This window comes from Vanacampus margaritifer, chromosome 6 (assembly GCF_051991255.1).
Source record: "Vanacampus margaritifer isolate UIUO_Vmar chromosome 6, RoL_Vmar_1.0, whole genome shotgun sequence".
Lineage (NCBI taxonomy): Eukaryota > Metazoa > Chordata > Actinopteri > Syngnathiformes > Syngnathidae > Vanacampus > Vanacampus margaritifer.
Window position 1 is genome coordinate 26359766 of NC_135437.1, and position 27606 is coordinate 26387371.

General features: G+C 40.3%; 1 protein-coding gene and 1 long non-coding RNA gene across 3 annotated transcripts in view; one reads left to right on the plus strand and one right to left on the minus strand.

The window, feature by feature from the left end:
* Positions 1 to 27606, minus strand: part of LOC144053068 (uncharacterized) — a 49803-nt gene that overhangs the window by 7862 nt on the left and 14335 nt on the right. For both annotated transcript variants that reach the window (XM_077567090.1, XM_077567092.1), the window contains exons 3-4: positions 11946 to 12133; positions 4284 to 4353 (exon numbers count right to left, since the gene is read on the minus strand). In XM_077567090.1, coding sequence (XP_077423216.1) covers positions 4284 to 4353; positions 11946 to 12133 — 258 coding nt within the window. The remainder of the gene's footprint in view (positions 1 to 4283; positions 4354 to 11945; positions 12134 to 27606) is intronic.
* On the plus strand, positions 14076 to 19120 carry LOC144053783 (uncharacterized). Its single transcript, XR_013294509.1, has 2 exons — positions 14076 to 14247; positions 18698 to 19120. It is a non-coding gene; the product is annotated as an uncharacterized LOC144053783 (long non-coding RNA).

Consider the following 27606-nt stretch of genomic DNA (forward strand, 5'->3'; position numbering starts at 1 on the left):
GTTTTGCTCATAAGTCTACATAACCCGGCCAAGGGGATATACATTTATGAGCGCAACTATAGATTAATGACTGAAAAATGCTATGAATCGTCACCAAAATTCAAAACATCATAATGGCCACATTTTGGTTTTTATGGGCATCAAACCTTTTTACGCCTTTTACACCGTACAGTTGTGCACAAACGAATAGCTTTTTCTTGAAAATGAAGTTGTTGGTTTTTTTTGGGGGGGGGGGGGGAGGTATTACTTCTGCTGTATCATAGTTCATCCTTAGAAGAAAAACAACCACAATCCATTTTCTTTGATTGTTGCATGAAGAAGAAGAAACCATTTTGAACATTATCATGACCTTTGGCCTACCAGAGGAAAAAGTCACGTCTGCATGCTCAGCTTTGCCTGCAGAGCTGCACTCCGTCAGCTCGGGCAGTGCCCCATCGAGCGGCATCTGTCGCCTGCTATATTTAGCGTCGGCGTCAAATAGCGCCGCGGAGCCCCCTGCATATGAACTTGAGCTGACAGACACGACGCCGGAGCGGGCAGACTCGCGTCGTTAGCTGTCTGTAACCTTGAAGAGCCGATATAGCGTTTCGTTTACGGCGCACTGACGGACAGAGCCGCGCCGAGGGTTCGTTAGCGGCTACGTGGCCTGGGAGCGCAGCGCTAGCTAACCGCAGCGAGGGCTGCTATTGCAAAGCTTGGCAGCAGTGATCAACTCCGGGCCTGCGGCCAAAATCAAGCGCAATATAAAGTAATGTACCCTGATGAAGCCATTTTCATAATCCCCCCACTGTGCGTTGGACAAGGACGGTGTTTGTGGAATTGCTTGGCATCACCTCGATGCACACTTGTGCCTCCGCGCGTCTGTGCGTCATTGCCGTGAGGCAGTCGGCGCGATAAGTTACATGTTGCATGCCATCTGCTCGCTATAGGGTGAGGGTTCCGAGATCACAGATATGGCCCAGAAACACCGTGCTTACGCAAAAAGCCTTTATAATTCATTCCATTAACACAATATGGACGCCACACCGCCCCATATGTGCACATGGAGCCCCAATATGGAGCCAAAGGCGCCTTTCTGACCCGCTACGTTAAGTAGGTCTTGATGAGGAGGTTTGCTAACTTTGCACCTAGAGTCAAAATCAGCTAATGACTTGATTTGAGGCAACAAACATATTTAGTGGAGCCTCCTCGACCAAAATTCTGTCGTTTTTTTTTTTTTGTCATAAAAAGTAACAACAATTTTTCTCTACAGCTCGGTGAGCATCAAAAGGATTACTCTGCACAAGTTCAATATAAATAACTACTGCCTGAGAATTATCATCCAGATCAGGGGTGGCCAAGTTCGGTCCTCGAGAGCCACTATCCAGCCTGTTTTTCATGTTTCTCTCCACTATCACACCTGATTCATGATCGGATCGTTATCATGCTTCTGCAAAGCGTCTTGATGAGCTGGTCATTAGATTCAGCTGGGCTGAAGAAGGGAGACATGGAAAACAGGCTGGACAGTGGCTCTCGAGGACCGAACTTGGCCACCCCTGATCCAGATAAAGATGGTCATTTGAACGATTTTTTTCCCCCTTTACTTGTGGCATTGACATTGACATTGTGTGTTTATAATAACCACAAGGTTTTGCTTTAATATTTGTAGTAATAATAGTTAGCTTAATGCTAACAAAATTGCCATAAATGAGCTTAACTCTCTTACCACCAAAAACGTTTGATGACGTATAGCAAAATCCAAATGAATGCCGCCAAAAAACGTTAATTGACGTTTAATATGTTTTTTTTTCTCAATGGGCAGGGTAACCGTTGGGGTAGTAAAATACCAAATCATCCACTAATAATGGCCAGCAGATGGCAGCATTGTATCACTTTTCAATGGTCTCCCGGTAATATGGACAATATGGACTTTCCAATTAAACAACATGAACATGATGAAATAGAACATTTTCAAGGATGACATGAATGATTAAAGCCTTTGTCACTTTAAATATAATTCACAGAGCATCACTAAAAATATATATATACATTAGTGTCAAAGTCACTGTATGTATCTTATCACAAAAAGCTTCTTTTCTCCCTAATGTTACTCAAATTACCTATTTTCAAATGGTGATTACTAAAGAACGGAATAAGGTAGAAACATACTTTTTTTTTCCTAATAAAAGAATGAAACGGAAGAATGTTTATGTACTGACAGCACACAATATTCTGTTTGCCTTGAAAGATGAGTTAAAATGCTGGAAATCGTCTGACACTGTCTGGGTTGTTTTTTGGATAACGCGTTGCAGTAAAAAAGTTAAGAATAGCATCGAGTTGCAGTGTTAAATCAGGCAGACAACGTAACAACAGTCACAGGCATTTATTATTGATGCTCTCCGCAAACTACAAAAATAACTGCAGCTTACTGAAGACTGGCTCCTTATATATATGCGTTTATATTATACTGCCCCCAGGTGGCCATGGCGCGTACACCAGAAGGAGCAGCTCAATTGCCAATAAGTTGTAGCATAAATGTGGCAAAAACTTAGATTCTAATTTATGTATTTATGTACAAACATACTGTACACAGATATAGATTATTACATTAACTATACGCAAAATAACACTTTACCAATACTAATAAAACACCATGAGGTGACATTTTTGCTATTGTTTTGGTCGGACGTCCTCAAATGATTACTTTTTTTTTTTTTAAGTTTTAATTTTACTTCAGTTTAATTCTATTTACACTCTAAAAACAGTTGGGTCAAAAAGGGACTGACCCAATGTTTTGGTTTATTCATTTAAACCAAAAAGTTGATTTAAATGAGTAATCCACCAAACAACTTTTTTTCTTAAACAAAACAACAATTTTTTTAGGGCACTGACCCAACTTTTTGGGTTCTGCATCAAAAAAAAAAAGGGTAAAAAATAACCCAAATTGCATTAAAAAGGGTCCGATCCAACGTTCTGGTTTGTTTATTTAAACCAAAAAGTTAGTCTCATAAATAACCCACCAAACAACCCTTTTCTTTTCTTTTTCAAGACTGACCCAACTTTTTAGGTTACACATGTAATCAAAAAAGTCGTTTCAATAGAATAACCCAAACCGAAATTTTGGGCTTTTCGGTTTAAATGATTTTAACTCGAGCATTTGCGTTGGTCCCTTTTTGACCCAATTTGGGTTATTTTCGACCCAACTGTTTTTAGAGTTTACTTAGTAGGAAATGCCATTTTTGTGTAAATCAATCACGTGTAAAATTGAGTAAAACATAAGAATGAACATAAGATTGAAGATGAAACTTTTTTTTTTTTAAACCATGTAATTAGGAAATATTAACTTTTCATTTAAAACTCTTGAACTGACATCTTGGTATACATACCAAGGCAGTAAAATTAAAACCAAATCACTAATGTACAAAATAAAGCAAACATTTCTGTGTGCCTGCTCTTGTTAATATCAGCTTGTATCTCGCCATTTTGCCACCAAGCTGTATTTTTCGGCACAAACACACACACACACACACCATTCCCTCGTCTTAACTCACCCTGAACCCGGAGCAACCGAAGCAAACCCAAAAGAATCAGCAACATTTTCCAAATACAAGACACTATGTTCAATATTTTAGAGGCCAAATCCTTCCTCGTGGCCATCTTTTTTCTATCACACGCGCACATCACATTTGCTATGAAAGGAAGAAAAAAACAAGTGTGACTTTCTTTTAACAAGAGACACACTGCAGCGCAGAGAAGTTGGGAGGATCCGAGTAACATCTGCACATGTAATCAAACGCCTGGCACTTAAGCCAAGCTTGCTGGAGGCTGAGGGGCGGAGCCCGAGGTTAGCGAGTGCACGACGGGGAGACGAGGCTGCAGCTGACGCAGGGTGCTGCGGTTCGGGTGGAGACAGGTACATTGACAGGCGCGCTTGAGTGCAGTTTACGGAGGAACGGAAGGCTTTATTTACTACAGGGATAAAAGCACGATAGGCACGGCAGTTAAAAGAAGGGCCCATTTAAAATGACCCATTTTCTGTCTTTTCTTTCTCCCACCCGCTGCCCGACTAGTTTGGCAGCGCCACACAAAATGGCGGCGCTGGAAGGCAAGAGAGTGGAAACCATTTGCGAACAGAGCGGAGGGCGGGCTGCGCCTGGTGGCCAATTAGGGGTGCACCCTAAGCGCTATTATGCAAGTTAAAGATTATGTTTTTTGGGTCTAATAACAAGGCAAGGAGCAACAGACAGAATGGCGGCATTTTCACAGCAGTTGGCGATATAGTAGATCACCTTGGGGGTACTTACGACACAAGTCCGTGCGTCAGTGCCCGTCTTCGCAGCTTTGGGCCTCTGGATGGCGCTAGGACTCAACCTCCTGAAAAGAGACGAAACACGAGTAAGCTATGGCAGCCCAGAGAGGACAAATTAAAGGCGTGAGTTTCTTTTCAGTGCAGAGTGGACCAGTAAAGCATAATCTGTAAGTTAAATAATGTGATTTCATACTCTCAATTTAGGGGGGAAAAATAGAAGTGCTGCACTAAGTAAAACAATTTTGGACAACTACCTAACCTACTAATATCCAGCAAATAGCAAAAATCAGTGCTTGAGGTCTATTAAATGCATATTAATTGCAAATATACCGTCTGAATTAGCTAGCTTGTTTAAGTAGCACTGGTGTTACATTACTAACAAACATTGAGCTAGCCATAGCTAACTACATGTTTTCAAATCTTTGATGTACTGTAAACTACGCAATTAACTTGTTATCTAGGTAATTAACCAGTTAGCAACCTGCTAACCACCTAATAATCGAATAATTGCCTATAATTGCCTGCCACTTTACATACGGTCACTGTATCAATCAAATGCGAATGAAAAAAAAAAAAACCACCAAAACAAGTAAAATTGTATTCGAAAAATGTTCAAAAACAATTTGAGAATTTACACTAATAGGCTAAGAATATTTTGTTCTGATAAGCACTTAAATGGGCAAACACTATCAGGCGACGAATTAACATTATCCTAGTAACCATCCTAAATGGGTTAAGTATTTACATGATTCCCGCAGCTATTTTTTTCCCCCCCCGTTATATACTTTAGTGAAATACACCCTATTCACAGTTTGTGATTCACAAATTCAACTTATCATTCTCTTTTTCGGTGAACATATCCTCAGCTTTTCACTGAAAAACTAGCTTCTTTGCCGAATCGCTGCATATTTTTTTTGCATTTTTCTTCAATACCCTAAGAGACAAGATGGTGCTGAAGCCTAGCTAATAGGAAAGTAGAAGTATGTTGAAGTGATTTATCGATTGTTGAAAATCTTTTGCATAGGAATGTTTGTTACCACTTTTTTTCAGACCGATACTGATACTCAACTCTTTGACTAGCCACGGACACCGAAACAAAAATACCGGTACAACATAAAATGACCTCCCAAAAATGACAGATAATTTTAAAGAAAGACCTATATATTAGAATGTAGTATTAGAAAATTGAAATTAATGGCATTTTTCTATTCCTCAAATTTCTAGTTCCTGATCGTAAAACTAGTATCGGCACTCGCCCATCTCTACTTTTGTCGGAGAGGAGCTACGTTTAGCTTATGTCATAAACTGCATGTGAGTTCTTGTTCTGCTGCGTGGCTATTAAGTAACTTTAAAAAAAAAAAAGATCGATCATAGTTTATAGCATTATTTACCGATTAAACTAAATATAGGCAATTCGAAAAAAAAAAAATTGCAGCAGGGCTCGTGTTTACTGGATTTGTGCTATCCTGTTTATGTTTACTAATTAACTCTCAGTCCAACTAACCAAATAAGTTTACAGACTAACAACATCCAGAACTACTTATTCAGTCTTTTAATTAGTCTAACTAACTTTCCACGTAATCGAAATCAAAACAATAATCCTCGGCTTTGGCTTTTACAGTGAACAGCAAATGCGAGGCACTCTACGCAGGTCTGTGCATTCTTGCTGTACAGTATGCACCGACCCTCCAACACCGACCCCCCACCCTCACCCTCTGTCAGCCACTCGACGGTACGTGCAGACAGTCTGGCGACGCCGCCAAACCGGGGGTGGCATGAGAGAGGGGCTCTGTCACGTGCCTGGACGAGGTAATGCGCATCGCAATGAGCACATGTGGCACGGCAAGCTCCAGTTGAGCTCTTGACACATGCATGTGTAAGTGCGCGTATTTTTTGGGGGGGGGGGGGGGGGCGCCGCAGAGACCCGGTCCAACTTTTGGCCGTCCGTGGAGGACACTGCCAATTAGAGGCCTTCACTGAGTAGGTGATAATTCCGTACAGGGACGCTAATTGCGGCGCGGGGGCACGGCCTTGCTGCGGAGGCTCTTTTATATATTGTTTGGAAGGTTTATAATTACAGTTCAGCGCCTTGGAGCGCCGCCAGCACATGTTTATAGACTCATGAGTAACCCAACTCCCGCGGCCCATGGAGACAGATTCATGTCCATAGCTCAATGCACTCAATGCACTCTGTGTAGTGCACACATAAGCGTGTGCGTCTGTGCGTGTATTAGTCATTTGCATGCTTATGATTCAAAAAGCCTGAGCAAGGACTGCATGTGCAGCACTAAATCTACAAGTACAGCAAATGGCTGTGAGCAGGGTGAGAAAACACATTACTTACATTTGAAATAATTACAAGAAAGGAAACTAACCACTTATCAGTTTGTTACACCGTTCGAGGAATAAGGAACAAGCAGTTCGACAAGAGCACTTAGCAGACCACCACCAAGCGGGAACAAAATGAATGCCAGATAGCCGAGGTACAGTACATCCCTACCTCCAATGATAGAGGCTAATGTAATACGAGCAAATAATACACAAACATATGAGAATGCAGTTTAGGAACACTTGTGGTTGTTACAACAACACTCCAGTAGAACTAATTTGATTTGGACTACGATTAAAAAAAATAAAAAAAGTTGTGTGGAAATTTGGTAGGCCACGGTAAGCAAAAGAACCACATTTGGTAACGTCCTATCATCGTGAAAAAAATGTCTAGTGCTCGACCGATAAGATTTTTTTTTTTTTTTTTTTTTTAGGCCAATGCCATTTCAGATACCGACATCCCCTAATCAAAAAAACTTTTTTGGTATGAATTAGAGAGACACATTGACAATTTTACAATACTTTGCATTATAAAGTATTCATTTTGACAACAGAGAAAAATCGTCCAACTTTTGTCACTCTTTTTTATATTGTAATGTGGTAATATACTAAAAAAAAAAAAAGTGTGTATGGAGGTTGATCGAGATGGCTGATATCAGCCAATTAAATCTGCCCTGGTTTAGAGTATGGAAAAATTTGCAAAAGTATTTTAAGCAATTACCTTGAGATAAGAGACTAATTCATTCTGTAACCACTCAAAATTTATACCGTTCTCGAGGCATTATTATAAATCCCACATTTTCTAGGAAGCACTGCTTGGATGCAGCAGCCAATCATATTGCATTGTGACGTCTTTAAAAAAAAAATAATTTTAAGACATGACTCAGCTCATCAGGACGACATTAATATTGGTCATTCTATGCAGGATAAAGAATATATGACTGATACATAGCCATTGTTTTTAGGGTTAGCATTGCAACATTGACGCTATTTAGCATTAGGCTAGCATACTGACTAACCTGTGATTGATTTAAATAGACTGTGTACTTAACTTTGGTTTATATTTACTTTTGACAGTAAAGTTTTTGAGTGACAATGAACAACTTAAAGACACTTTTTAAGAGTCGCTAATTTTATCTGATAAACCGCTGATAAACGAGTGGCGTCTGTGCTCGCATTTTTAAGCAACAAACCAGATCCGCTTTTGAGTGAATTTCGATGTTGTCATGTAAACAGCCTAATCGACAATATTTCATTTCCAGCTCACTATAACCAAATAGAACCAAAATAGAAATAAGGCAATTAAAGTGGATCTAAATGTAATGGTTAAACATATTATATTTCTTGGAGTTAAAAATCAGATTTTGTTCCTTAATAAAATGTTTCATGAAAGGTATAACAGGTAATAAACACACTCAAGGTGAAAACATTCTCTGCTTAGGTTAGCAAGGCTAATTGTACATTATGTCAGTAGGCAATAGCAGAGTGCTTGCTAATCCCTTGATATAGCAGATGTAATCCTTTTTAAAGATGGTGGCGAAACTCAAGGTGAAAAATAATTCTGCAGCGTTTGCATTTTTATTTTATTTTTTTTACATTCGCTGGAGAAGCCCCATCCTGATTGCAATCGTATCTCCGAGTGAAACAATTTTGGCTGACTCGACCGTTCTGCAGGGTCCAAAAATTGTCTTGGCAACAGCGAGAGCCAAAAGCTGTAGAAATATATGAGCAATGGAAAGGAAAAGTGGAGTGGGCGCCACTCGGGTGTTATCTGGACGTCGGCGTTGCCAGGCAGATAGCGGCGCTGAGAGACACGCGTGTACGCTGGCGACTAAAGACTCTTCTTTTATAAAACGCACACTAAACGACATTAGCGGTCGCCGGCACAAATAAGTAATAATACATGTCATTTGACAAATTTGCTTGAATGTTAGCTGGCCGGCTTCCAGCTGTGTAAAGCGGCCATTGAGGGCCCCTGCATCCCCATGTGAAAGGTCTCTTTTCAGCCCAGCATGATGTCATGGTGACATCATGTTGCTGTGGTTTCGGTGGTTAAAATCACGTGTGACCACATCCCAGCTGACATTCAGATTAACACAGACAGGAGGGAAACGGAAAAAAAAAAAAGAAAAAAAGAGGGCCCCCCCCCCCCCAGTCCGCCCCCAGTCGACAGCATGATGGACTTAATGACCTCTGAGTGTGGTGGCAAAAAAAAGAAGGTAAAGGCTGCTTGTTTTTTTGCTCCAGTGGAGTCATTTTGACGCCTCCGTGCAATACATTTGGGGGGCCACTAGATTTCCTTATTTGTCCCGCTGGAATTCTCGTTCTCACAAGAATTTGATAAGAAGCTGTACAAAAAGCTATTCACAAGTTTTTGGCAACATGAGCATGAAACATATACACATTTGATGCAAAACTTATTTTTTCCCCCTGCCAATTTGACCAGGAGAAGGTTCGGGTGGGTCCAATAGAAAAATCCTAGTAAATTCTCATAAGAGCATGAAAATCACTGCAAAATTGCCATTCTTGCCAAATTTCGCATTTGCTGCTAAGGGTTTGAAAATTTGTGCAAAATCCTCAAAAATTCTGCATAGCACAGGCTAATTACGCCATTGATCTGGTTTAACCTCTTCGGACCCGTAGATGATTGCAATGGCCATGACATATTCCATGACATATTGACATAAAAACGCATAATTTGGATGATGTCAACACTTTTGGTTCATGATTGGATCCTCGCTAACCAATCACAATCGCAAGTTGAGGTGCATGATGTTCATGTTAAAAATGTTACAAAATAAAAACACGAGATAACCCCCCCACCCCCAAATTTTCCCCATGTTCTTAAGTGGGAAAAGAGTCAAAATCAGTAAAAAAGAAAAAGAAAAAAAAAGCCCAGCAGAAAAAATGCAGGTCTGAAAGGGTTAAGCTATTCCACGTTGTATTAGGTAATAATATAATTTTTCTGTCCAACCACGATCATTACGCCACACTAAAACTAAGGTATTTTTTTTTAACAACAGGCTTTTAACTTGCAACCCATACCAAGGCAAAGAAAATAATATACATGTTGTTATTGGGTTACTTTCCATTGACATGAGCATCACTCCAAATAAAATGTTGTCATAATAATCGCTGCAAATAGGGCTGACATGCTGCTTATTTACCACAGCAAGTGCTGGGTGTGCCGAACCTCTTAAGAAATTCATTTACAAAAACAATCGGGTTCCTTTTGCAGTAACTCAAACATTTGCCTACAACATTTCGTACACAATCCAACAAAATTCTTTGTTATGCAAATAATTATTTCTCCATCAACGTGACAAGTTGTTTCGCAACATGGCGGCTGTGCCGCACTCAAAAGTTGAGTGTGAAGGAAGGTTACTCGAATACTACATTAAAAAAATAAACATTTCTGATCGGGTCCCCCCCAAAAGGTCAACTTTTACTAGCCTATTTATACAAAGTCCTGCTAACATTAACGAGAGCACGCTCCACACAGTACCGCACTGCGGATCCAGTACGAGAAGGCCCCATTCCGCTTCATTAGCCACACAATCTAATTAAATCCAATACAAAAGCTGAATCCAAAAGTCTGCCTTTACAACGATTATTTAAAAAAAAATTGCTCACTTTTGATTGACACAATTCACACCTGTTTTAATATTGTGGGTGTCATATGAGGGTGTGTGACTAACATTGTCAATCAAAATAAAGCATCGCTTATAGCCAAGGCTTCCGTGTTGGAGCTCGTCAGAATGTCGACGTGGAATAGGAGCGTAAATAAAAAAAACAACAACTAAATATCCAGGCACAAACATTATGTGTGTCTGAATAGGAAACACACACATGCATGCAAACACACAGAGAGAGACACACACACACGCACGCACGTCTAATCTTAATTTCTGCTGTTAAATAAAAACACAATTTTAATTAATTTTATTAATACGAGATCGATTTACTTTTTTTTTTAAATGAGCAAAACAATATTTCGTGCTTCACATCTATTGCTTTTTTTAAAGCATTTTTTTTTTTTATCTGTCATTGGAATTCAATTATTAATTCAGTGTTTTATGTCAGTTGATGTGGACAAAAACGTAACGAAAATAGACCAAATTAATTATTAGCCTACAAGACACGCACAACCCTATTGATGCAATTCAAATAGCTTTTTTTTCATAAAGATTGCAACAAAATGTTTCAGCCTCCAACTTGCCCATTTATAACTTTTTTCCTCATTGCTTGCTTTGGACAAATACGATAAACTGGCATGCAAAAAAAATAAAATAAAAATCATTACACACACTTTCCACTCTCCAAGTTCATGTTCAAGTTCAGAGTCATGGAAAGGTTCAAGTTCAATTTCAGCAACCTGCTTTTTCCTCTTTTTACACACTTCACATTCACTTGTCTAAAAGTAACAACTTAAATAAGACAACAAACCTTGAAACTAGCTAAAAGGAGAAAAATAAAAAGTAATTTCACTCCAAAAAGTGCATTTGCACATTTGTTCAATACGCCTGTGTGTGCCTCGTGACCTCTCGGTTTTGGGCTGCACCGGACTATAAGGTGAACTTCCACGTGAGACAGACAGCTACAGCGTGGCGCCATACGCCTTCTCGGACGCCACCTCGCCATGGAGGCCACGCCATGCACAAACATGCAGGCCATGCAAGGAAGAAGAGAGGGAGGGGGGGTCATATGGACGTCTGAATTAGTTGCTGACTGCAAGTTAGTTTTATTGGAAAGAACTAGGACGATATTAGCTAATAGATTTTTCAAAGGAAAAACAAGCCGAATTGTGTACTTTGACATTTTATCCATGCAACATTATTATTATTTTTTTTAGCTCAACACCATCTTCTAACTCAAGCCACATTTCTCCCATTGTCCGACTCAAACTTTTTTATAAGCTTCATACGGGGTTATTTTGCACACAAAAAAAAGCACGTACGCCGGCATAAATCATCATGGCGGCACAAAGGGACAAGAAATGACGTGATTGGCCAAACGTGTTGCCAAATCCGACGCTCCCTCTGACAAGCTGGGCTAAATCTTGCCATAAATGGTCAAAATCAACAAACGCAGCACATTTTGATCCGTTTTAGTGCCAACGGGTGCGCCACGTACGCCACTTGGCACGCGCTCGGGCCCGCATCACTCGCATGAAGTCGCACCAGGAACGAGGCCTTCCCCCTGCATCCTCTCACCGGCACCGGCAAACTGCTCCTGAGCCACTCAGAAAAGTTACGCAAACAAAAGCACTTCATGTGCCAAACATTCCCGTTATCGTGTTTCTAATCGAACGCTCATCCATGTTACTCACCCGTCTTCCGAGGCGGCGGAATTCGACGGCACGTTTCCTGCTCCATTCCCCCGAACCTGCGTCCTCCGCCCGTCTCGCTCCTCTTCTTCTTCCTCCGTCTCCTGGTTCCAACCCGCAATCTCAGCTCCGGGGCCCGGCTGCCTCCTTCCTCCAGCCGCGGTCTGAGCCCCCCCAAGTTCAAGTTGGGCCTGAAACAATAAGAGGCCATGAGGCTGCTGTGCCAGTGTGCGTGAGGAATGTTAGCAAATAAAAACGCAGTGTCTGATGTATGCTAAACCGGACGCGCCGTACCCGGTCCGGTCGGGTTTAATGGCACGACTCGTGAAAAATTCAACGGTTTATACGCTTCCGAAGGATGCCCTCTCTCCTTCGTTTGTGGCGAGATGCCTTCACTTCTTGAAGGAAGACTGGCAAAAGTACTCAAAAGCTGCAGGCTGGCCTGCTAAATCTAAGCGCACACACACAAACACACACACACACACACACACAAATAAGGCTCGAAGTGCACAAAGTGGCCACAACATATGACTAAGGCAAGAAAAATCCCCTTTTCCTGAAAAAATAAATGCACAATTCCTAACGTTTTCTATCCCTCATCGCTTTTTGGCCTCTTTTGTTTGCACTTGGCACCCGTCCCAGAAAAGCGCTCCAGCGGCTCCGCTCAGCCCAAAGCCGCTCGTCCGCCTGCATGTCGGGAGTTGTGCGCCGCGGAAAGGAGGGCAGATTGAAGACGAGGGACAGGTTGAGCCGAGGAGGAAGAGGAGGGGGAAAAAAAAGCTGGATCTCCTCGAAGATCAGCTTCGCCGTGGTGGTGGTGGTGGTCATCGGGACCGTATACCAGCTAGCAATGGCGTCGGCGAGAAATCTCCATTTGTGATCCGAATCCTCACAAAACAACAAAACATACAAAAATAGTCACATTTTTTTCAGCAAATAAAATGTACGAAAATGCATACTTTGAAAAAGCAAGATCCAAAAAAGCGGGAATGGGGGGGGGGGGGGGTGATGTGTGCGCCGAAAAAAGTGGGAGAAAAAGGCCTCGTGGAGGAGCAACTTGTTGCCAGCTTTTTTTGCAAGAGCTGCAAGTTGGAGCCAGAGGGTTAAAATCCAAGCGAGTGGCGAGCGGAGGGGGGAAAAAAACTCAGTCTATGGAAGGGCGGGCGGGTGGGCGACAGCGGCGGGGAGGCCCGGACTGTAGAAATAGCAGCAGACGACCCCCCCTTCGCCGCCGCTTCTCTCTCTCCCCCTCTCTCCCTCCCCCTCTTTCTCTCCCACTCCAAGTCTCCCCCTTGCGTGAGGCTGGAGCAGAAAGAGAGGCGCTAGCGAAACAGAGTGCAAAAGAAGCGCCAGGCAGGGAGAGAGAGCGCCAGAGAAAGAGAGAGCGAGGGAGGAAAAAGAGGGAGGAGGAGGAGACTGATGATGCAATAGGGGGCGTGGCCAGGAGGAGGAAGGAGAGAGCGAGGCTCGAAGAGAGCAGAGGGAGAGAGAGGGAGGACGAACGACACGCCTCCGGGAGTTGCGCAGACGCAGTGCGACCGTCGGCCGCCATGGTGGCATCCGGTGCAGCATCTCCCCATGTAAAAAGAGAGAGGGAGGGGCGGGAACGGGAGACAAAGTGGACCCCGAAAAAATTGATGTAAAAAAGAATCCCAACAAAAAATTTACCTATGATGGTGCTGCATATGTTCTCACACATACGCAGGCAAAACATAAGCTTCCAGGAGAGTTTATTTCAGGAACATGTGGCCGGGAGCACACGGCCCCCGTGTCCCCGCCCGTGTCCCCAGCCGGCCTTGTTGTGTCACCGCCAAGCGAGCTGATGGCTTGCAGCCTTCACTGCTGCTGGCACTGAGTCAAAAAGGCCGATAAGCGCTTTTCTTTTGGATTTCGGGGGCGGGAAGTGCACAGGAGGAAAAACAGCTGCCCTGTTTTGCACTAAACAGACGCCGAGTCGGTTCCTCCAAAATAAGAGCTACTGTAAACCCGCGCAGGCGATATTTTCCACGATTATTCCCAAATATTCTTTGTTGTTAGCACACTCGCTCCCCCCCCCGTTGTCCTTGAACCCCCCCCCCATTCCCTCCTCCCTCCTCTCCTGCTCCTCTTGCCTCAAGCTCCCTGCCACCTCAGCCACCAGCGTTTGGCTTTTTCCACTCCTGTGGCACATTACTGTAACGCTATTGTGCGCCACCCTGCCTCTTTTCGGTTCGGTAAAAAAAAAATAAAAAATAACACAGCAGAGCTCGTAGCGAGAGTGTGTCGGTCAGTAAGGGGGACGGCGCACCTCGTGCAAACAGACAAGGTGGGGGTCTCGAGCTTTTTCTTACTTTTTATTCTGTGAACGTTGTGGTGTTGTTTTTTTGCGGTTGTGTTTATAGCGAGGCTCGGTCTCGGCGTTGCAAGCGGGCATAAAGACCACGACAGCGAGGAATTACAGTGCAGGCTGCCAGTTTTGTTGTTTTGTAATCGGCATTGATGAATCTGCACACAAACATGCGTTTGTCCAGAGTGTGTGTGTGTGTGTGTGTGTGTGTGTGTGTGTGTGTGTGTGAGTGTGTGTGTGTACTAATGCACAGTCAAGTTGATGCAACGTCGCTCGCAGGCCGTCGTGTCAGCACATTTTAGCTCCACGTGCACACTTTTTCATTTAAAACATCTCCAAACATGAATGACTGGAAAAAATGTGTTAGCCAAAAACTATTTTTAGAGTGATGATATTTATTAAGAGAGTCAGAATAGAATAGAAAGTGAGTCAAATGTGAGGGCAAACGGGCCTGAATGTGAAGCAAAAGAAGATGGCGTCGTGTCATTGACAGTTTTGAAAAATTTCGGCTCGGGACCCAAAACGTAATTCAGTTTAAAATGGGTCACTTATTGATCATCGAGCAAAATTTTGGTGGCTAATAGTCAGGTTTGTTGTTAGCATAATGCATTGCAATATTGGTGTGGAACAAAATATTTTTTTATTTGCATTTTTAAAATATTTGTTGTAATAAAATGACTATTTGTGCAAAAAATATACCAGTCACTGCTCTAAATATTACTTTATAGCAGTTTATTATATTTGATGTTGATTTAGAAACAAGTATCCACTAAATTGTTGCTGGTCATTTTTACATTATGTTGTTAATTCAGTTTAGAGCTTATAAAAAATAAAATAAAATTAGGAAGACTTTAAAATCAAGGATGGACTTTGGGTGTGTCAACAATCAGACATTTACAGAAAATGAGGTAAATATTTCTTTCCTGTGGTGATTCTTTTTTCTTCTTCTTCTGCATGTTTTCTTTAATGTGCTGCTGCTCCTGATTTTTTTCCACTGTTATGCTATTCTACTAAATTTGTTGATTGGCTGTGATAAGTCACATGCTTCTACTGCGGTTTTGGGTACCAAATACGCATCCTTGGCCAGAAAGGGTATTTTTGCAAAAGTTGCTGTCTGAGCTTTTCTTTTGGTGTTTGGAGGTAAAAAGTTAAGCAATCTCATTTTTGCATTTGCTAACTTTTTTTTTTTTTTTAAACTTTGGAAGAAAAAGCAACAACTATTAAGCAGGGACAAACAAGTGGTTGAGGTTGATGTAATAAGCTCATTCTTTTGGGTATGAAACAGGGGTGAAAAGAGATTTGTGTGTGCAGTGATTCTCAACTGGTGGGTCGCCACCCACTACAGCAAATCTAATTCAATTACAGTTGATTTAATCTGCGCCCATTTGAGGACTTTTATATAAAAAATGACGTATTTTTTTTATATGATGGCATTGGAAATTTGCTTCGGTCGAGCGACTGTGACAAGTTGGTGCTACTTGCATATAAATAACAAAAATGTGACTTAGAGAGGGTTTTTAAATTTTGGATTTGGAGTATCGTTACTCTTTTCTTTTTTTTGTGTTGATATTTTTATAGGATCTCATTTTGAGGCCTTAATAATGTTTTTTCTCATCAGTTCTTTATTGTCTTGCGAAATGTACATAACACATAATGACATGAATTTCACGTTAAAAAAATGCCTTGTATGTCATTTTAAAGGCTACTTTTGAGGAATACATTAGTGCTCGCTTTTATTTATTTTCAAGTTGGTCTTAGGGTGAAACCAGCTGATAATAACCCCCGTTTTTTGCACCGCGCGTGTTGAGTCATATTATTAACAACTAACCACAAGTTGACATTCTCCTCGTGGCGGTGAAGGAGGAGCTGGTCTGGCCGTGACCGCCGCACGTGTCCAAACACAAGCGCTCTATTACACCCCAGACCTTTGAGGGCACTCCCCCGCCGGGTCAGGGTGAGGGGTCGCGACCCTCGGGTCAAAAGTGTTACATGGGGAGGCCGAGCGGGCCCATTGAGCGCGCCGCCGCTGTTTGCTTTAAGAAGGTAAAGATTACAAACACATTAACTAATGCCGATTAGGAGGTGATCCCGGCTGGGGGTCGGAGGTCCCCGGGGAGCATGTTGCGTCTTATTAACAGGGCCTGACCTTTGACCTCAGCAGCCACCTCAGGCAACAGACTGTGACTGACCGCTTTGGGCTCTCTGCTTGCAGAGCGCGTACAAAGAGTGAAGTTTTTGAAGGTTCTGCAAGCACGTGCTCTCCTCCACTTCTTAAAATGGGCACACGTGCTCAATCAGCACAAAATGGAGGATGAAGAGACATGTGCAGGCGGCATCGACACATTATGCCACAAAATACATAAATAATATTCACCTTTCTTTGTGTAAATGAGAATTTTAAAGGTTCTGCACGGCATCAACATACTGTACAAAGGTCAAGGTCAAGTTCTGGCTCGCTCTTATTAACCCTTTATGCACTTTTGCTTCAATACAACCAAACTACAAATGGGTCACTTATTGATCATCGAGCAAACATTTTGGTGGCTAATAGTCAGGTTTGTTGTTAGCATTAATGCATTGCAATATTGGTGTGGAACAAAATATTTTTTTATTTGCATTCTTAAAATATTTGTTGTAATAAAATGACTATTTGTGCAAAAAATATACCAGTCACTGCTCTAAATATTACTTTATAGCAGTTTATTATATTTGATGTTGATTTAGAAACAAGTATCCACTAAATTGTTGCTGGTCATTTTTACATTATGTTGTTAATTCAGTTTATAGCTTATAAAAAATAAAAAATAACTTAGGAGGACTTAAAAATCAAGGATGGACTTTGGGTGTGACAACAATCAGACATTAACAGAAAATGAGGTAAATATTTCTTAGCATTTTTTTCGGATCACTTTCCTGTGGTGATTCTTTTTTCTTCTTCTTCTGCGTGTTTTCTTTAATGTGCTGCTGCTCCTGATTTTTTCCACTGTTATGCTATTCTACTAAATTTGCTGATTGGCTGTGATAAGTCACATGCTTCTACTGCGGTTTTGGGTAAATGAGAATTTGTTACGGTATCAACATACTGTACAAAGGTCAAAGGTCAAGTTCTGGCTCGCTCTTATTAACCCTTTATGCACTTTTGCTTCAATACAACCAAACTACATCTTACATGCAGTTTAAATCTACACTAATAAAATCAGCCGATGAAGTCTGAATGATGAAATCCTTCGTGGATCGTTTTAAATAAATCCACATTTTTGTGTAAATCAGAATCATAAGTTTTAAGGTTCTGCACGCACTTGCTCCAAGTCTTAAAAGCCTCCAGCATAAAACTGCCAACAAGAGACACGCGCAATAAGTAGAAAAAAAAAAAGTGGCCCAAGTTCAAGTTGTCGCCTTTGTCATTAACCCTTTTAATGCGCTTCAGATTCATTAACTAACCACAGCTAAAAGCAGCCCAAATATGATAACAATCAGCCAAATAACAAGGAAATCCTGGATGATGAAATTCTTCCCTGGATTTTTTGGGCTTCAAGTCTTCAGAGCAACAAAACGAAAATAAAACCCTGGCTCTGAGGTTTCTGTGAGCGCGTGCCCTCCACGACTTAAAATGGGTGCCCGTGTGCTATGATCTGCACAAAATGGCCGACGTGAGACCGGCATCGGCACATGGCAAATAAGTGAAATAGTAGCTTGTAATCTTCAACTTTTGGCCGCCAATTTCAGTCTCATTAATTTCATTAACAGGCCGTACGTGTCTCAGGAGCCACCGCAAGCAAATTGCAAACTTGCATGCAGTCCAAAGACGACAACAATAGTAAAAACAGACAATTCATGAGGAGAGCCTGAATAAGGAAATTCTTCCCAGATTGTTTGGCCGAAAGTCAGGAAAGACCACAGTATTCTTTTGTAATTAAAAATAATCACAATGAGATAAATAGGAAACACGAGTGTGAATGGGATTATGTGACACGGTTATGAAGCCGAATAGTAATTAAATTACTGATTGTTTTAATTATAATTAGAAACTAAAATTTAAGATTACATTTTTTTCCCGGATCTACTTCTGTTATTATTATTGTAAAACCATTCAACAAATGAATGTATTTGAAGTTTTGGCAATAAAGATTTGATTTATGGACATATCATTACATAGTTAATTAAAAAATAACTTCCAAACCCATAAATAAATATGGAAGAAATATCATACGCAACTATAATTGAATTTTCCGGAATAATGTGTGTGTGTACGTGCGGGTTTATATCACATCATGGGGACCATTTTCTGGGTTTTTACTATCATTGTGGGGACCACGTGTCCTTGTGGGGACATTTTGGTGGACCCAATGAGGCCAAAACCTCTTTTGGAGGGTCAAACCTCGGGTTTTAAGAGTTTCAAAAGTCCAACTGAGCTCACTTTTTCTGGCAGGACGCAGAAAAGCAAAGAAGACAAGACGAGGAGAAGGAGCAGATGCGGGGAATAGAGAGAACGGACCTGGTGGCGTTCGGACCTAGGAGTGCGGGTCGACCTCTCCGAAGAGGGACGTGCCCCCCACTCTAACAACTACTGGCAACTCGTCAGTAACCAAACGTACTGTCCTGCATTTTTGTGTGGCCGTAAAAGAAGTGCACTAAAACTACACTTTATATATATATTATATTATATATATTAAAAATATATGCATCCATCAATGAGGACTGAATGTAAGGCAGTGACATGATTTATTTTGATTATGTCATATTTGTAGGTTTTTTTTTGCTTTCATTTTTTCACTTTCAAATCCACCTATTCAAGTGCTGTGTTAATGTTTGTTGTATTCTGGCTTATTTGTATTAAATATTTTTAGCTGTGTGAGTGTGTCAAAATATATAACAGCTTGTAGTGTGCTGCAGTGCAATTACACACCACACACACAGCAATTACAACAATAGTCATTATTATTATTATTATTTTTTAATTATATCCAATAATTCCTTTATCATATTTGCACTGTTCTTGAATTTGAAGTTTTAGCAGTAAAGTGAAGTACTATTCAATAATGTTAATCGCAATAATAGTAAAAGATCGACGTCCTCAGCCCTCCCAGCTAAACCAGACTTTTCACAGGTCCAACATGAAAACTTGAACCAGATTTGCAGACAGTGAACAATATTTGAACTCATTTCATATATCTTAAACTCTCCAGTAGAAGTGTAATGACCAACATTCATTTAATTGACATCACTATTAAGTAAGCCCAAGTGTTGATTATAAATGAGATAAGAGTTTTTAATTCCTTAAAAGTACAGTTAATATTTTTGGAAGTCGCTATAATAGTTTGCAGTTTGAAGATTAACATTGAGCTTAAACATAAAAAAAAAAAAAGAAGCAAAATGTCATGTATTGCTACCAAAAGTGTATATGCATTGAACTTTTAATTATAATATATATATTATATATTATATAATTATATATATATATATATATATATATATATATATATATATATATATATATATATATATATATATATATATATATATATATATATAATGTCACAATATTTTAGGAGTGTGTGTGTTGTTGTTTAGTTTAGTTTTTTTTTTTTTTGGGGGGGGGGGGTTGCATGCACAAAACTCATCTAGTCTAATTACAGTTCTAGTTATCAGTAAGACTCAATGGTTACCAGTTTTCAATTCCTCATAATACTCACAAAGCTTATTACCTGCATGGAAAATAAAAGAAATTGTGGTTCAAGTGCATCCATTTATTACACTCAAATTTGTGCGCGATTTTGCTAGCGGCGTGATATTAACCTCAGACGGTTGTTTTTTTTTAGATGTGATTTAATGTCAGCTGCCATTTTGGGTCATTTGAGCGTCTTCTTCCACTTTTACTGGCATCTTAGCACAAACAACAAAACTAGCTTGGGAGGTTTTTTTTTGCTGCAGAAACTTGGGTCGTGACCTTTGAATGTTTGCGTGTGAGTGGACTGCTTTAAAAAAAAAAATATATATATATATATATATATATATATATATATTAATTATTCAATTTGAAAGGATGGAATACTTAATACTTTTTGCCCTTAGGAGGAAACATCTTTTAGGGTGCCCACAGCTGTTTTTTTGGGTGTGTTTCATATGCAGTCAAACTTAGCCTCTGTTACACCAGAATGATAATGTGCTATTTAAAATATGTACATTTTTAATGGCAATAATGAAATATTCGCAAAGTGTTTGTTTTACAAGTTTTATATGATTTTCCCTGTTTCTGGGTTGACTGACTCTATTGGATATTTTTTTAAATACAGGTCTCTTTTTTTCCCCCATTCCTATAATCTTTCAAAGTATTGTCAGATCAGTTTTTTCAAAATCTTGTTCATGTACTGTACATGTTTAAGTAATTGTAGCAAACTACATTTTATTTCTTTACTTGTAAACGCTTTTAAATGTAATTATGTGAAGCACATAGTTACTTTGTATGAAATGCAATATATATATATAAAGCTGCCTTAAGCATCTTTCTAAAAAAATGTTCTCTCTTTTTAAAGGGATACTTAACAAATGTTTCCATTTTTAGCACTAAGACTATTTTGTCTGTGAAAATGTATTTTTTGACGCACAATGAACACCTTTAAAAACACTTTTTGCCACTTGCTGTCGACTGAATGACATCATGCGTGCCATTCATGGCTCAGTTTGCTAACGTCACATGACCAAACAAAGACAACAGGTGAGCCGGGATCGGTCGTTACTCGTTTCCTGAGCACGCGTGATGTCATCTTCAGTCGACAGCAAGTGGCCCAAAAATATTTTTAAAGGGAAGATAATGACGTTATCAAATTAATTATCGACAAATTAACTTTTTACTGTTGAAAATGGCTAAATGAGTCAAGTATCCCTTCAAAAAAAAAAAAAAAAAAAAGCTTTGTAGTAGGGATGAGGAATTGATGTAGCATTTTAATTTAAAGCTATTTTGGTATTATTGGAGCTTTCTGCCATCATGGTGTTCAATTTGCCAATATAGGATTCATTATCTTTACACCTGCTGCACACACACACACACACACACACACAAAAGAAGTGCAGCCAGCCAGTCTAAGTGTTAGCATTATGTACATTTATTTTATTTATTCTATCACTCTAACTAGCATTTTGGCCAAATGTAAAATGGCAACTGCAGGAGTAGTTGCAAAGATGCTAGTCTGCTTCCTGACTAGTGTTGATGTGCCCTTGGGCAAGGCACTACCCCCCACCCACTCCCTTTTAGTGAAGTGGTCCAGCACTGTTTGTGTGCCCCTTTCAGCATGCGTGTGATTTTTTTTGTAATACTCTACAAGGTGTGCAACATAAATATACAGAAGAGTGCAAGGTGATTTTGAATTTGATGGTTTATAATGATTTTTAAAAGTCATACTAGGTACATTTTGATTGCATTTTTTATATCTGATCTTGTATACTAACTCGCGCATCGTACCTTTCAGATCAAGTGTCCGAATCTTGCTTTATTATTGATTCCGTATAGCTAGCCCATTGCATTTATCTATTTACTTGCATTAAATCAATTCATCTTTTATATATCCATCAATCAGTATCATATCTTTGTATTAATCAACTTACTCGTATTGTATTAACCTCTATTATCTTTTGTGAGTGCGCAGTGTATCCTCATTTGTTTCCCTTTTTAATTTCCCACTCAATTATTTGAATGTTTGTTATTGTTTCTCTTGTCTTTTTGGGGGGGTCAACATTTCCTAAAAAATAAATAAAAATCAAACAGCTTAGTATAGACTAGTGATTACTCAATCTCAATTAGAACTTTCAAAATTAATCGATTAATCAACAACTATTTTATTAATCGAGTAATCGTTTGGAGCCATTTTTTTTTAGGTAAAATTGTCCAATCCCTCTGATTTCAGCATTTCGACAGTAATTGTTCACTTATTTCTGTAGTCATTCATGAAAGAAGCCTGATTATCTTGTGTGTTTAATCAAAATAAGACATTTGCAAACATCTGTTTTTGCTTTGGAAAACAATGACTGAATCGGTAACAACATCAATCCTCCTCTCTTTATCACTATTCGAAAGTACGAAATAAACACCAATCACTGGTTAGTAAATCGTTAGGTTAGTAAATAGTAATTAAAGAAAAAAATGTGATTTGTAATACACTATAATGCACTTTAATGGAAAATTTAAATGAATCAGATTAGTCGATTGAATAATCGATAGATTAATCAATTCTAAAAATATTCTATAGTGACAGCACTGATCTCAATATAGTACTAGTATCAGGAAATGTTTTATTTCTTACTAATATTTTACCAGATAACTTTCCCATTATTTAATTATACATATTTTAGTCATTTTGTTTTTAATGGACAGCCCATTTCATTTACACTTTCCTGGAAATTAACCCGATTTTGAGTGAATGAACAAAACAGCACCAGCTCACTTGACTGCTATCAAATGGCTCTGTAATAGGAGGGTGGGGGCGGACTGGTGTGGGGGCGATAGGCTGGCACACAACCAAGCGCTAATGCCCCTTAAATGTCAGCCACTACGCATTGGGACGGGAGAAGAGAGCACATTCATATTTTAGTGAGGCGAGCGGGTGCACCCTGGGACACAAATAAGGGGGATGGAGGGGGAGACCGGCGCGGGAGAGAGGGTGGGAGGGGCGAATAGTCAGGAAGCACACGTGTAAAATAAAAAAGTGGGAAAAGGAGCAAACATCCTTTTTTTTTTTTCAAATCAAAGCTGGCCGTCTCACTCGCTGCGTCTCTCTCGCTCAGCACACTGCTGTTGGTGGGGGTCGGTTGGGGGGGGGGTGGCTCTACTGTTGGGGGTGGGGTTGGCGAGCGAGGGAGAGAGAGTGATTTTTTGCAGCGGGGTGAAAGGCTGGCGGTTATGTGTGCAGGGCTCATGACAAAAGGCCCTTTTATGTGCAGCGTATGCAGATAGAGGAGGCTCCTTTGTGCACAGATGGAGATCCCATGCCTGGGTCTACCCGCGGCCGCCGTGGAGGGTGGGGGCGGAGGGGGTAGCGAGGGCGAGGGGGCGTTGAGTGCCATCACTGTGTCTGGTGGGGGGAGGGGCAGACCGAGTCGCCCCGCTGCCAGGCTCGCCGGAGGAGGAGGAGGAGGAGGAAAAGGAGGCGGAGCTACAAAAGCTTGCCTGGCGCATACACACGCCGCCTGTTGGTAAGCAGGATTCGCAGGTGGAGCAAAGTCAAATATTAGTCGACTGCCAATGGAAAGCAAGTGTCGCAAAATGGTTATTTTCGTACATGAATATAAAAAAAGTGGTTTGTGCTTTTCATTTGCCAGCAACAATGACTGTATGAACCCACACACGTAATGGTCAGCGTTTCTACTAGTCTGCTCTCACAGGATATTAGGATATATTTTTTAAATAGTAATTGGAATTAAGGTAAAGGAAGTTTTCCTACCTGATTTTGCCAAATTTTATGCACCACAAAGCACTTGAAGGGCTCTACAATTAAAATAATAAAATAAACCCTGATAAATGTATCTGTAAAATCTTGTGCCTCTCGTGGTTTACGATTGTTGTATTTTATTGGTTGTTTTCCCTCAGGTGCAGTAGTTTCTTCTTGTATATCAAAATGGAGGCTACAAGATAGGACCCGATATGGCTGATTTTTTAAAAACAGAACATACTTCTAATTTACTTTTTTTTTTTTTTTGTCAAGCCATACGACTTAACAAATATGACAAAAGTTGCGGAACTGATTGTATTAATACAGTGATTGTCAAAGTGTGGTATGAGGACCACTAGTGGCACGTCGGCTCCCTCTAGTGCTACTGAGTTCAGTTCAGTTCAGTTGTATTTAACTTTTACTCTTAACTCTTTGACTGCCAAAAACGTTAAATGACGTTTAGTAATAACCTACGGAGGGCCGCCAAGGACGCTAAAAAAACGTTCTCCAATTTTTTTTTTTTGGGGGGGGGAAACGGGTGGAGGAAAGCCTTGGCAAGCTGTGGTGAAAGTTTCAAGCAGATCTAGTTAGCCTAATGACTATTTTTGGCCCCTCGATGGCAGCAATGACTCTCTTTTGACAAGGTTGGGTAAGCGTCAGTAGAAGACGTGAGGCGGAGCTTGGGTAGGCGTCAGTAGAAGACGTGAGGCGGAGCTAGAGGGGACAATGGCTGGGGAAGGGAAGAGAACATGGCGAGCGGTTGCAAGCAGCTCACGCTCGAGCATTTTTTTTCAAAGACGAAAAGCATCGACCAACGCTAAAGAGCACATTGATGACGACGATGATCATCATCGATGATGATGATGGTGACTCGGAGGTTGACGCCGGAATTTGGAAGCGCTGACGCGGCGGCTATGACGACGTCATGAGAAAGATGAGAGTTCAATCTTTCATTTGGTAGTATGTGTGTTTCCATAGTCCAAACACAACATTTTCTGTGGACCTTGAAAGATCAGTCAAAATGCTTAAATCGGCTGGCACTGGCGACATCCCGTTTCTGAAAACATCTGGCAGTCAAAGAGTTAAGTTCAATACATTTGCGTTTAATCCTGTAAGCTTTGTTATTAAATTTGGAGTTTTTTTGGTATTTTTTTTTTTATTATATTGAGTTTTTTTGGTAAATTGTTGTTATTTTATTTTATGTGCCGTACATTTTGAACATCGAATCATTTGTCATGTTCCTATACTTAACCCCTTCGTACCCATAGATGATTGCAGTGGACGTGACATATTTGCATGTTTAAACCAATAAAAATGCATAACTTGGATGATGTCATTGTGATTTGCATGATGTTCATGTTAAAAATGTGACATATAAGCTTGATAAGTTTACAACACGTTACAGCCTTACTATCCTGGCGTCAAATAAATAAAACAAATAAAAACATGAGACAACCCGCCAAGAAATTTCCATGCTGTTCTTATGTGGGGGGAAAAAAAACTAAAAAGTCAAAACCAGTAAATAAATAAATAAAAAAAACATGTTGCCTAGCAGAAAAAAAATGCGGGTCTGAAGGGGTTAAGGACTGTGTAATGTTATAGTGTGCTTCAATTGTATTATCAGGGATGTGATTTGACCAAAGTGAAATTATCTGAAAATTTAGCCGGGGGTCTGGGGGCCTACTTTCAATGCATTCACATGACAAAGAAATAGACAAAACAACAGCATAAATTTTCAATGTATATTGAACTATCCCATATAAAATGGCAGTTTTAGTCAACTCAAAATCAGTCACATTCAAAAACATTGGACTGCCTTTGCTTTTAAAAACTATCACTGAGAATATCATCATATCTAACTAATGTGATTACTAAATTAACACATAAATAATGTTGAAGAGTTCAAATTTCATGAACAAATAATTGTATCATGGCCAAATGAAAAGTAACTCATATTAGAGCATACCACAAATGTCTTTGTTATAGCAGAAGATGTTATCTGTCGGAGTCATGTGCATACACAATGAACTACAAAAAAAAAAAAAAAAAAAAATCTGATTTTTTTTTGGGGGGGGAGATAAAAAAAAGCGGAATTCCGCGAATTAGCGGAAAAATCCCATCCCTGTATTATATGTACATTTTAGGACTAAACCCTCATTTTTGATGAGCACTTTACTGTTACTAAAACAACAACAAAAACACAGCTACACATTACCCAGCATGCCTTGCGCGACATCACCCTGCATGATCTCTGATGTGCATTTCCTTCCAATTTCTTTTAGAATATCTCGTGTGAGCAACAAAACGCTGTCAGCGCGATGAAGTTTTCATGCGGATTTACGGCCCTTCGGCTGACGCACTCTTTCATTTCGCCCAAATTAAAATGTCCTCTTGAGCACGTTTTGTGACTTTTTTTTTTTCCTTTCTTCATGCATGGCTATAATTTGAACGCTGCGGTGGCGAGATGGCCGCTTCCAAACTTCCCAACATTGGTCAGAGCTGACATATTATAATGCTTTATATCCAACTGTTTCTTTAATCACATTGCCGCATACTTGAATGAAGCCCGGGCAATTTAAAAGACACGTCTTCAATCACGCCGCTCTCTTGTCCACTGTAACAAGTAGCGTCATCAGAGCTCCTTAATGGCCTCAAAAGGATTAAATTGCGTTTGAGCCCAACGCCATTGTGACAAGGGTGGGCATCTTTTGCAAGGCGGTAAAAGCAGCATCTGCTGGACAGCTGGAAGATTGCAAGTCACCGACAGCCTTCCCGGTCCCCTCGCCGTGCTGGCATCAAGCAGCCGAGGGGGAGAAGGGTGAAGGTGTAGTTGGGGGGGGTACGTGACCCTCAGCGTGATCTGACCCGCAGCAGCCTTAAGCGCAGGAGCCATGTGGCGCACTCAACCTGATCGCTGCCTAAATCAAAGGCCACATAAATAACCGTGAACCTGGAGTGCAATAAACATGTCGCCGCCTTCGTGCTCAGACCAATCTGAGGGTCGTATTCTTTAACATTGCCGGTGTTGCTGGGCGGTTTTAACGCCATTTTGCCCACACACTGCTAGTCACTTGATCATCATGTTGTAGTACGTGTTAATAGTTTTAATTCGCGTTTGAAAAACGTTTGTATTAAAACCGCCACAATATCGTCGACGTCATGTCACGACATTAAAAAGCAGCACGTCTGTTAAAAAATGTCAAGTTGATTTCCATTTGTGCAGTTCTAGCACCCTCTGGTGGTTAGCTAAATTAAATTTTCATAAGGCATGTTTTGGCCCCTTTATGTTTAAAATCCACGCTAATTGTCAGATGAAGGGGAACGTAATATGCTTGTGAATCGAGTGGAGGAACTCAATGCGTGCATAATATTAATAATATTAAGTTATTGGAGATTGTAAGTTGCGCGTGCATTAGCAAGTAAGTGCCTTAATATTAAGTTTGCATGTTGTTTATGTGCATTGCTGTTATGTACAAACGCACAATATTGTACTTTTTTCCCCCGTATGAGCTCTTTTTTTTTTTTTTTTTTTTACAATATCGTGACCTTTTTCAATATTGCCACCCTCCTTACACTATCGTGATAATTATTGCATCGTGAGGTTCATTCACATTGTGATAATTTCGCATTGTGATGTTTGGATATCGTTACAGCCCTAGTGGTGAGCATCCGCCACACATTTCTAAGGTTGGAGGTTCGAATCTGGGCTACATCCGCTACATGCTTGTGTGAGTTTCTTGCAATCCCTAAAGTGCAGTCATTCTCGAAGTGTGATACAAAAACAACTAGTCACACCCAGACTTTCTCTAATGGTGTGCAAAAGAATCACGAAAATAAATGTGCAAACTGGGCATAGAGTCACAGTGTTGTGACCTTTTTTTCAGTCCAGCGCACTGCAATACTTGTTGGTTGAATC